The 12,330-nt window shown below is 27.4% G+C and overlaps 2 protein-coding genes across 4 annotated transcripts in view; both read left to right on the top strand.

Annotated features, from left to right (window-relative positions):
* Positions 1-12,330, top strand: part of msk (importin-7 msk) — a 94,790-nt gene that overhangs the window by 23,708 nt on the left and 58,752 nt on the right. For both annotated transcript variants that reach the window (XM_067271269.1, XM_067271339.1), the window contains exons 2-6: positions 435-670; positions 1,627-1,785; positions 4,693-4,939; positions 5,784-5,878; positions 6,695-6,868. In XM_067271269.1, coding sequence (XP_067127370.1) covers positions 435-670; positions 1,627-1,785; positions 4,693-4,939; positions 5,784-5,878; positions 6,695-6,868 — 911 coding nt within the window. The remainder of the gene's footprint in view (positions 1-434; positions 671-1,626; positions 1,786-4,692; positions 4,940-5,783; positions 5,879-6,694; positions 6,869-12,330) is intronic.
* The window catches only part of LOC136976278 (four and a half LIM domains protein 2-like), a 157,764-nt gene continuing 157,596 nt past the window's right edge, over positions 12,163-12,330 (top strand). For both annotated transcript variants that reach the window (XM_067271547.1, XM_067271614.1), the window contains exon 1: positions 12,163-12,176. The gene's annotated coding sequence lies outside the window, so the exon portion shown is untranslated. The remainder of the gene's footprint in view (positions 12,177-12,330) is intronic.

Genomic DNA, 12,330 nt, shown 5'->3' on the forward strand with positions numbered 1-12,330 from the left:
AAAACATACAACCAAGAAACAAGTAAATGGGATTTTTCTAAATTCTTATAATCCATTTTTTTTACAGATTTATACATTTGGCTTTAATATAAAAATGTGTGTGTGTTTCTCAATACAATATATATAATTTAAGTAATTTAAAATAAACATATTTAATATTTGTAATAAAAAAAAATAAAAATTAGAACTATCAATTGGTGAATTTTAATGAAATGTGTTTGCTTTTACATGAAATTATGTTTAATGTTTTGAAATGAATGAAATGTGGATAAACTTGTATAACTACTAATGCCTGGCAGAGATCTGATAATGATTTAATTTATTAAAATGTTCTTGGCATTACGATAGTGATACTGTTGAAAAATTTATTTAACTAAAGAATAAAGATTAATGCCTAAAAAATAATGTAAATATTTATCAAAAATTTATTTCAGGTTCACAAAATAATTGGATTTGCACCATGTTTACTTCAAGTAGTTATGATGAACAATGTCGACTTTCCAATCAGACAAGCAGGTGTTATTTATTTGAAGAATATGCTTTCACAGTTTTGGCAAGAAAAAGAAAGCGAAATGGGAAAACCGATTCCATTCAGTATTCACGAACAAGATCGTGCTATGATTCGTGATGCCATTGTGGATGCAGTTGTTCTTGCTCCAGAACTTATCAGGTTATTCATTATTTATTTTATAAAATTTTTCAAGTTTAATTTTAAAAATAGGGCATTGCCATTATATAGCTTAAGTGCATTATGTTTTGTTAAAAGGAAAAATATAAGTATTTATATGATTTTTAGTGCCTAGTTATTTTAGCTTTAATTATAAAATAATTTTTTGAAGATATTTAAATGCTTAATACATGCAGTAATTAGACTTTTACGAACAAAGTAAACATCATCACCATCTTTCATCTTTAGATAAAATGGATATTCTTCAAAGAAATTTTCAAATTGAATTTACATTAAAAAATTTTGCACGTAATTGAAATTTTAACAGGATGAACAGATATGAAATTTGCTTATATACAGATTTTGATATAAATGTTTTCAATGGTTTGTGAATCTTTAGGTAGTATGATGTTATTAACGGTAAGTTACATCATGATTCATAAATATTAAATTGTAGGAAAATGTATATCTTAGAATTGAAGTAAGGCATATTACAATGTAATGTATTCAAAATAATTAAGTTCTAGTTTGAAAATTTTGAATACATCCACACAAAGTATTATATGGATTCTTATTTTAAAAATATTGACAGTTCTTAAATTAAAAAAATATTCTGTTAACTATTATTGTTAAGTATTTTTTTACAAATGAGATTCAAATTAAATAAGAGATCATTGCATTTCTAATAAGCACAGTTGCTTCCATAGAATCATTCACTAAAAATCTCTATTATTTTAATGGTATATGGGGTGATTGATTTAGTTAAATGAGATATTTTGCTAAGATAAATATAAAATTTATTAAGTTATTTAATTTTAATTGAATTTGATAATATATAATTAAAAAATGGAATTATTTTCTGCCAGCAAAATTAAATTGTCCTAAAAAATACTGAAGATAAATGATTTTGATGTAATTCAATGCAGAATGTTATATTAAACATTTTAATTTTTTTATAGGGTTCAATTAGCAGTTTGTGTCAATACTATTGTGAAGCATGATTTTCCAGCACGATGGACTGGAATTGTAGATAAGGTATCAATATATTTACAGTCGCCAGAGATGTCCGGATGGATGGGTGCATTACTCTGTTTATATCAATTGGTAAAAAATTTTGAGTAAGTATATTCTTACATTTTCTTTTATTAAATAAAAAGAAATAATAATAAAAATGAAGGAAATAAGATTTAAATACTTTGATTTTAAGATGTAAATTTCAGAATCTGAATATGTTCAAAAAGAAAAAAGTTATCAGTTAAAATGTTACAAGTGCAGTACCTTTTAATATCAAATACATTTTTACATTTTTCATTATTTTACATGAATGCATTTTTTATCTGTTCTTAATAATATGTAATGTATAATTTTTATAAACTTTAGTAGTAAAATAATACTGAATGAAATTAATGTAAAGGAAAAAAATTAAAATATTTTTTTTGTTACTTTATTGTCATTAGAGTGCAATATGGATTACATATATGAAAGAAACAAAAATGTAACTCACTTAAAAATGATTAAAATTTCTATTTTAATATTTAATACATATACATACACATACAAGATTTTTAGATTCCTGGAAGATTGCTGATGTATAGGGTGTTCTTTCTGATGCTAAATTTAATAGAATTCTTTGTACCTCCTCTTCATTTGTTTTCAGAGTTTATCTCAAATAACTTTTTGTTTGGTGGAGTTATTTATTTTCTTTTTAAGGTCAGAATGCATGTACTCACACATACATATACACTTCCATATTGGAAGGCAAATTGCACCTACTTATATAAAATTATAAATTTTAATATAAAAGGCTGTTCAAAACTTTGGTGTTTATATTGATTTCAAAAATTTTATGATTACAATTGTTTACAGGTTAAAGAAGAGTTGAACACCTGAGCTTATCTCAAACTTTGTATGCAGGAATGCAGGAAAAAGAAATAAAATTTCTTTGTCGAAGATGCTATGCTGGATTAAACAAAATTTTTTATTATAATTTTGAAAAACAGATTCTAGTCTAATTTTATGATTTGATTACTTAACTGTAATAGCATAGTTATAATATGAAAATTAAGTCTTTAGAATAAAATGTTACTCACAAAAAAACCTTTAACTGGTGCGTAACACATGTAAAGTACTATTTTTAGTATCTTAGGAAACCGACACTAATTGCGGTCGGTAAAACTTCCGTTAACCTAACGGGTACTTTACGCGGATTCGAGATTAGTTTGCCAGGCCTCTGGGCTTTTAAGCGTGCACCGAAAAATTAGTAATAATTACGATAAATATCAAGTCAAATCAAAAAGTTCAAATATATTTAATTAGTAACTAGAATGTACTACGTACAAATGTCAATAATCCAAACAAAATTTATTAACGAAAATCAACAAGTCAACCCGACAATAAACTCAGCTACTTAGCTTAACTTAATATTAATTCCCCTTTGAAAATTTGACAAATCAAATACTTAGAAACTATGAACAAAATCTCTTACTAATTACACGTCTATCCGTCACCTCACTATACGAAGAACCTATTTCCTCAATCCTTTCGATATCGTCAATCGAATTCCTCTTTAACACCTTGGATCGTCCAATTATCAATCTGGACTTCTATCAGAAAATACTTCGCTTTCGAATTCACCTCGCTCTCAAAGTCGCCTCGATTTGGAAATCACCACTGTCTGGAAATTCACCTCTCCTTCTTCGGTTAACGTACGGGTTTTATACTGTGAGGTGACGTCACACTTCAGCTGAGTTACTCCCCTTATTTACATACTTAGTTGCTAACATTAATTTTCTTTTCTGGCAGCTTTAAGTTTTTGACAAAGCTTATAAATCGTTTACAAAGTATTTATCATAATTTTCTGGGATGTTAAGACGGTTTATCAAGTATTTCTTTACTAGTGAGTGTGGGGACTCCCCCCTACATTTTTTTTTCTGTGGATCATTTACTTCCGCTGGGCAGCGCAAGTGCGCAAGATTTTTCCTACGGCGCCTATTTCTCCGTGAGTTGTTTTATCATTTTTTTTTTTTTTTTCGTTACTAACAAGAGAGTGGTGGGGAACCTTCGTCCTAAATAAACATAAGCCCCAAACAAAATATAATAAAACGGAAAAATATCATTTTTTCCGTTTTATCATTTTTTTTTTTTTTTTCGTTACTAACAAGAGAGTGGTGGGGAACCTTCGTCCTAAATAAACATAAGCCCCAAACAAAATATAATAAAACGGAAAAAATAATAAAATAAAAATAACGCTCGGACTCAGTTCCTTGCACACAATATCAGTCACTACAAACATTTTCAAAGCTGGGGAAGTGTTTATGATTTGTTTCCCATCATGCCTTATGACATCGATATTTTTAAAATAACATTCGGCCACATGTAAAACTTTGACGTTCGATGCTATTCGGCATATGATTAGGTTCCTTTTTTCATCTTCAAAAATCGTTCCAGTCAATTTTTTACCTGAAGAAGAACACAGGAGGGGTTTTGAAAACATTTGTAGTGACTGATATTGTATGTTATGCACCAGTTAAAGGTTTTTTGTGAGTAACACTTTATTTTATACATCCAGTGTGCGGTTGTTCGTCATTAGTATTAAGTCTTTAGTTAATGTAGTTATAAATAACCAGTTTAATTGCTTTATCAGAGTTTGTTAACAAAATATAGCCTAATTCCAATGTTTTGGATCATCAAATGTTCAACTTCAGGAATTATAAGGTTATAAAAGTAAATTTTACAGGATGTAAAATTTAACACACATTACATACATAACAAAAATAAATTTTGTATTTTAGAAATAACCTATATTCTAAATTCATTTATAGTTAGAATAATTCTTTGTTCAAAGATTGATATAGAAATGTCAATTCAAATTCGAAATATTTAACACTCTGTGTATTTATCATAAGTTATATTAACTGAATTCAACAAATAAGTTTTCAATAATTCAGTATTTTTAAAATTGCTTTGATATTAGTTTGAATTAGAATTTAAAAATAGATCATACTGATATAAAATTTTATTTTTAGATATAAGAAACCAGAAGAAAGAGGACCTCTTAATGAAGCAATGCACATGTTATTGCCAATGATATATCAGCGTTGTCTACAACTTCTTGTGGATGTATCTGAAGCTTCAGTTCTGTTGCAAAAGCAAATATTAAAGATTTTTTTTGCCTTAGTTCAGTATTTTTTACCGTTAGATTTGATTTCAAAGGAAACTTTTGCACAGTGGATGGATTTATTTCGTACAATTGTTGACAGACCAGTTCCTGATGTAAGTTTTTGAAATTTTGTTTATTTTTGGAAATTCTAATCTAGAACATAAAATTATGAGTTGATTAAGCATGTCTCTGAGTTTCTGGACTACATAATTTTATATTAGTTTTTAAAATACATAAAAATATACATATTTATATAATGTGTCTTTTGGATTATCTATTTTTCACTTATTTTTTTATAAAGACAATTAATTTGTACTTAAATAGTACTTTAAAATGAAATATATTAAAGCACATATCAAAATAATCCAATAGGACTAAAATTGTCTTTTTGTTTTTAGTATTAAAGATGATGAAATAAAGAAAATGTCAAATTTAAAAAACAAATATAGCTATAAGCACTTTGGATGATAATACATAATCATCATCTTCGTGTAAAAACAGAAAAAGGAATAGAACAAATACAGTTCTTAAATTAAGAACTTAATCTCACTATTATGGATTGGGTTATAATAATTAATTCAGAAATACATTGTAAATTTAAAAAACTAAAATTTATTTTTCGAATCCTGATGTGAACAGCCACAATTCTTCTAACTGACAAGGACTAAGCAAACTAGAATATCATCCAATAAATTTTAATACAACTCTTAATGTAAATGCATTTCAGGTTTTAGCCTCTCTTCAGTACATGCTTTACATAACATAATTAGTAAACTTTTCATACATAAAATTTTTGTAATCGATATGAACATTGCAACCAATAAGCATTGATCTTGTTTTAAAAATACTTTAAAGTTTATGTAATATACAAATGTATTAATATTTTATGAGTAAATAATTGAAAATAAATAAATAAAAATGAATAAATAAGAGTAACTGTAGTTATTTTTTAATAAGGCTGTAAATCAGTATGATGAAGATGAAAGAGCAGATTGTCCTTGGTGGAAATGTAAAAAGTGGGCTATGCATATTTTGACCAGAGTCTTTGAGAGGTAAGAAATGGATAATTTTGATTATTAATATATAATTTTGGAGGTTTAGATAAGTCATTCCAACTTTGATATGATAAAGTGTGATTTAAATATATTTTATTTGTTGTTTTTTTCATTTATAATGAAACTATATAGATTGACTGGCTAAAATAAAGTCAATCTTTGTTTCAAATATCAAAATAACTCTGACTTGTGTGTGAATTATGATCCTGGAGTGTGCATGAGTGGAAAGATTCGTGCAAATTAGTTCATAGAAACATGCTAAGCTTAAGAGCTGCATTTCATGAACATACACTGTAAGTAAAATAAGAAACTTCTGAAGACAGTATCATTTTACAAGTATTTAGAGGAAAATTACTTTAAGGAAATATTTTCACTAAATGAGAAGTGTTTTCAGATGTCTATTTGAATGAACTTCAGCTTTTGATATCATGAGCTGAATTTTTTTCATTAAAGCAGCTGCATTTTTGTTTTGATTCTTGCAAGTAAAATCATCAACATAAAGACATGTTCATTTTAAGCAGATAAATTAAGAGAACTTTTTATAATTGTAATAACTTAAAATAAATATAAAATTTGAATCAGATATTTAAACAAATTGTATGAGAGAGAGAATTTTCAAAAAGTAATTTAACTAAACAATCATATAATTATCAAGAATCAAAATATCTCTTATAAGCTATAAATTCTTTTAAGTTTTAACTCCAAAAATAAATGGAATGAGTTCTATGACTTTCTTCAGTAATTTTATTAATTGATTTTTGATAAATTCTCAATTACTAAAATTAATTTTTGACATTAATTTTATTAATTTAGATATGGCAGTCCTAATAAAGTTAGTAAAGAATACAGAGAATTTGCTGATTATTATTTGCATGCCTTCTCTGCAGGAATACTTGAAGTTATGTTAAAAGTGCTTTTAATGTATAAACAAAAATTATTTGTATCATCTAGAGTTCTACAACAAGCACTTAACTACATTAATCAAGCGTAAGTGAAAAGTTTGAATTAGTATTATTAGTAGACTAGTAGAACAAAAAAAATTTGGTTTAAATAAAGTTTAATTTAATATTTAATAAGTTCTGATTATTCAAATATTTTTTTAAATCTACAATTTGCATTTATATGGATCTTTTTAATGTTGTAAAGTGAAGTGTTATGCAAAAAAAAAAATGAAAAATGGGAGAAAATTGTCCTGCTTTATATTTTTAAAATTTAAATTATATTACTTTTTAAATGTAATTTCAATTATCAAATTTTAGTAAATTGATTTAGGAAGTACAAAATATGTATAATAATTTAGTTTTATTCTATAAATTGTCATTCAGGTATAATATTGTGCTCTACTTTTATTTGGATTTAAAAAATAAAAAAAGTATATAGAATTTAAAAAACTTAAAAATTAATAATATCAATTTTTAAAAAAACATGAAAAAGTTAATTCTCTAATAAAGTAAGTCATTTATGATTTATTGAAATTTTTTAGCAGTTTTTTAATGTTTAAACATTTTTTCAAGCTACTTATATGAATTAATCTTTTGTTTAATTCACTGGAAAAATGTTATCAACAAGAGATTTCTAATGATAAATTTTAAAATTTTTTCAAAGTATTTGAACTCTGAATATGAGCATTTAAATGTTTGAGTTATTGATGGCACTTATTGGAATTTTAATTGTTCTAAACACTCAAATTACATTTATATATATATGTATGTAATTTGAGTAGTATTACATTATATATATCAGGTGTGGCCAAACATTTAGCTTTTAGGGGCTACTTTTTCCATAAAATATAGTCTGCAGTCGACTATGGATATGGGCAAATAATTTTAAAATTTTAGAAGATAATTAAAGAAGTCATTATATTGCCGATTTAAATTGCAAACCTCCACTTTTGGTCAAAAATTACATTTTCACACTATTAGAAAGAGAAAAACACCTTACATTGGCTATGAAACACCTCTATTATGCACCTATTTCATTGAAATCACGTGACAAGCAAAAAATTTATGCATTTTAAGAAAGTTGTGCAAAATATGCTGAATATGAGTTAGCAGGTTTGCAATCTAAGCCTACGATATATTTTTTATTTTATGAATTCCAACAATATTTATTAAAATTTAAAAAAATACAATGTTAAGAAATAAATACGAACAAAACATATTTTTTATTTTATGAATTCCAACAATATTTATTAAAATTTAAAAAAAAAACAATGTCAAGAAATAAATACGAACAAAACAAATTTTAAGCATACAATTTTTATTTGGATGAAACCTGGCATTGCATAAGAGCAGCAAGTTTCTCAAAATTTGGCTCATATGAACTTAAAGCAATTCTTAAGCATGACTCTAAATGTAGATCCGTTATTTGCGATCGCTGTTTTGTTTTGATCGCATTCATATAAGAAAATGCGGATTCACATAAATATGTGGAGCCAAAGAAGGCATTGAAACGAGCAACAATTGTCCAAATATTTGGATATTTATCTTTGCTTATTAGTTTCCAAAAATTGCTATCTGAAACCATTGATTTTAGATTTATATCGCATTTAATATTTAGTATTTCTTCTTCTAATTCTGCTATATTTGTAGTATTAAGAAAATTGTGAAGTTTCTGAGCAAGACTTTCAACGTCGATGTCATTAAATGGGTAAGATAAAAAACAGGCAATATCTTCAAGTTCACTTAGTTTGAGAAATCTTCTATCAAATTCATTTAGAAGCATTCCAATAACATCAGCATATTTGTCGTAAGCAACAGTCTTGTTATTTTTAGATTCATCTGCCAGATTTTGATAGTGTTTTAAATCACGACGCTTTAGTTGCATTGCATGCATATTTAATTTTTCCTTAAATGACTTCAAAATGCTAATCATATGTATTATTGTTTTACCTTTACCCTGTAGTTGCTGATTTAATTGGTTTAATTTTTCAGTAACATCACAGAAAAAAAGCAAGATCGAGAAGCCATTCTTGATCATTTAATTGCGGATATGAATCACCTTTAGATTGTAAATATGAGGTTATTTGTGGCAGAAGTTCTCTAAATCTTGCTAAAAATGTAGCACGACTTAACCATCTTACATCAGTATGAAGTAACAGTTCATTGTGTTCTTCACCGCATTCATTCAGCAAAGCGCGAAACTGACGACGTGACAAACTTTTAGATCTTATGGAATTTACAATTTTAAATGCAACATCCATAACATGATTGAATTTTAACACTTTTGAACATAATATTTGAGTATGTATGATACAATGATAGTCAATAAAATTTGGAATGTCATCATCACCTTTACACAAAGCAACGAAGCCACTTTTGTTGCCAATCATTGCTGGAGCCCCGTCAGTGGTTATTGATACCAACTTGCAGATTGGAAAATTTGTTCGTGCAATATAATTTTTAAATAAATCAAAGATATCTTGACCTCTTGTGCGATCATGCATTGGAATAATAGTTAATAATTCTTCTGTAACCAACATATCATCGAAAACCATTCGAATAAAAACACATAATTGTGCAGTACCGATATAGTCCGTAGATTCGTCAAACTGCAGTGATAATACAACGCATTTATTAATGTTTTCATGTAAAATGTCTTCAAGATTTCGGCTCATTCCTTCTGTTCTACGCATAACTGTATTTCGCGATAACGACATATTTTTGATTGATGTCATTATTTCAGATTTATTTTTAAAATTCTGAAACAATTCTTCTCCAGCTTTAATGAATGCCTCTTTCCACATTTCCCCATCTTGAAACGGTTTGTTGTGTTTAATCAAAGTTTCAGCAACTTTGAATGAAGCAATCGTAGCTGTCTTCGAATTTGTATTGTATTTTAAAAAACTATTTTGTTGTGCAGTTATTTGTGCCTTCAGTTGTTGCACTTTTGTTTTTCTTAACGCAGTGCCACGTGGATAATCTTCTTCGTAATTTTTATGATTTGTTAGATAATGTCTTTTAACGTTTTCTTTCTTAGACAAAGCTACTGTTGCATTGCAAATAAAACAGATACATTTATCTTTCATCATAGTAAAGAAATAATCTTCTTCCCATCTACTGTGATAATGATACGTTTTTTTCCGGCTTGTACTTGGATTATTCATTCTAAAATAATAGGGTTAAATATTATTTTAGAATTTACCTACTAAAGATATTATTACGGAATATTTAAAACAATAACTAACATACTTACTTCTGTTCGCTATCACTGACTGTCACTTCACTGGCTGTCACTTTACTATCTAACTCTCTAACACACACTGATACTGATATGCGCCCTGTCTATGTTCGCTACAGAGAAAAAGCAAGTTGAGACACGCGGCCACACAGCTACCAACTAACGCCGACAGAGCGCGTTCAGTATTACTACATTGTTTATCTTATCAGGATAAATATAAACAGTATGTGTATGTTTCACAAATAATTTATTATTGTAAGATTAAATTATAGAATTAAGAATTTCAAACATTTATTTAAGTTAGAACAAATTGTTCAACTTTGGCTTCGCGCGCTACTTTTAAAGCCTTTGACGGTCGACTTGTTGGCCACCCCTGATATATATGTTACAGTAAAAACCCGTTTTTAGTTAAAACACGTTTTAACTAGTTGGAACTAGTTTTTACTGGATATCATTGTTAAAACCTGTTTTCTCTAGTTAAAACTAGAATTTACTGCTGTACATGTATTGATTTTAGATAAAACTAAAATCAAACATTAACTTTTTAACATTAGTTAAAACTAATTTTAGCTACATAAATATGTTTGGTGGAAATAAATAAAGTGATGATTGGGATTAAAACATTTGTATTATTTAATACGATATTTATTGAAAATATTGGTCACACATCTGTGTTATTAACATTAATTAACCCTTTCTCCCTGAAGGCACCGATCGATTGGTACCCTGGCTTTTTAAGCAAAACTTCAAGGGTACCGATTCATCGTTACTTCAGTAAATATTGATTTTTGTAAAATTTATTAATAACAGATATAATCTCGTTCAATATGAAGTGAATAAAGTCTAATAATTCATTATATTAGTTGATAGCAGTGTAAAATTTTGATTTCAAACAAATGTTTGATATAATGTGCGATAATTTCACAACAAATAAACATACATGCATAAGTGTTATATTGAATTGTACAAAACAATATTCTACGTCTTTCTGGCTCAGTGCCAGCAAACAAACATGTAACTAGACAATGTTAATTTTCACAAAATGTTACAAATTATCAAGTTTGTGTGTCAGTTCTGATATATATTATTTTTTTCCTTATAAATTTTTCTAATAAAATGCATTGAAAAATATCGTATTTAAAACTAAAGATATTAATAAATGTTAAGTGATTTTTTCATATAGATATAATGATAATTTGATTTTTGGTGAATTTTTAAAATAATATCGCCTGACTGACCTATATTGCCGTAGGAGGGATCACAAAATAAACGTAAACAAGATGTTAGGGGAAAAGGGTTAAAGCGATATGAAATTCATCATACACTATAGGAACGTGTTAGCTGAATGACCTTGGTCGAAACAGTTTTTACTAAGCCATTTTGTTAAAACTCGTTTTGTCTAGTTAAAACTAGTTTTAACTCAAATTCATTTTTGATTAGCAGTAAATTCTAGTTTTAACAATGACATCCAGTAAAAACTAGTTTCAACTAGTTAAAATGCATTTTTACTGTAATATATATATAATGTACAGTACATTATATATATATATATATATATAATGTAATACTAAAGTTATATATATATATATATATACAGGGTGGGCCAGCGAAAACGAAACGGCAGTGTTTGTGTTCGTCCAAGCAAAGTGCTCGGACAGGTCGATTTTACTCTCGAGGGGACATCTTTTGCAATAAAGTTTTTGCGATTCTGAATATTAACTAAACAAACATTTTTTTCGAAATAAATGCTTGTTTAGTTAATACAAAATAAATGAGTTTTTAAAATTTTTGGTTGTCTGTTGTGTTCAGAATCGCAAAAACTTTATTGCAAAAGGTGTCCCCTCGAGAGTAAAATCGACCTGTCCGAGCGCTTTGCTTGGATGAACGCAAACACTCTGCTGTTTCGTTTTGCTGGCCCACCCTGTATATATATACAATATACATTTTTAAGCAGGATAAAGATGAAGAAACAAAAATTAAAATTAAGAGGAAATAATGAAATACAAAAAATATTAACAATAATTATAGGATGTAAATTTTACATGATATGTAGTCTGTTCAAAAAAAGACCAGATTTTTGTCATAGTGCACAAACCATTGTGCTGATTGAGCTCTGGTAAGTGGTGCCATCTAGCAACAAATTTAAGTAACACAACACCACTTGGTGTGTCATATTACTCTGATTAATTGGCAATCTAGAGCTGTGAAAGTGAACACATGCAGTCATCACTCTGAGAAGTGAAGATGACTTTAAGGAGCAACATGTTTGT

This window comes from Centruroides vittatus, unplaced genomic scaffold (assembly GCF_030686945.1).
Source record: "Centruroides vittatus isolate TY-2023 unplaced genomic scaffold, ASM3068694v2 contig_10, whole genome shotgun sequence".
Lineage (NCBI taxonomy): Eukaryota > Metazoa > Arthropoda > Arachnida > Scorpiones > Buthidae > Centruroides > Centruroides vittatus.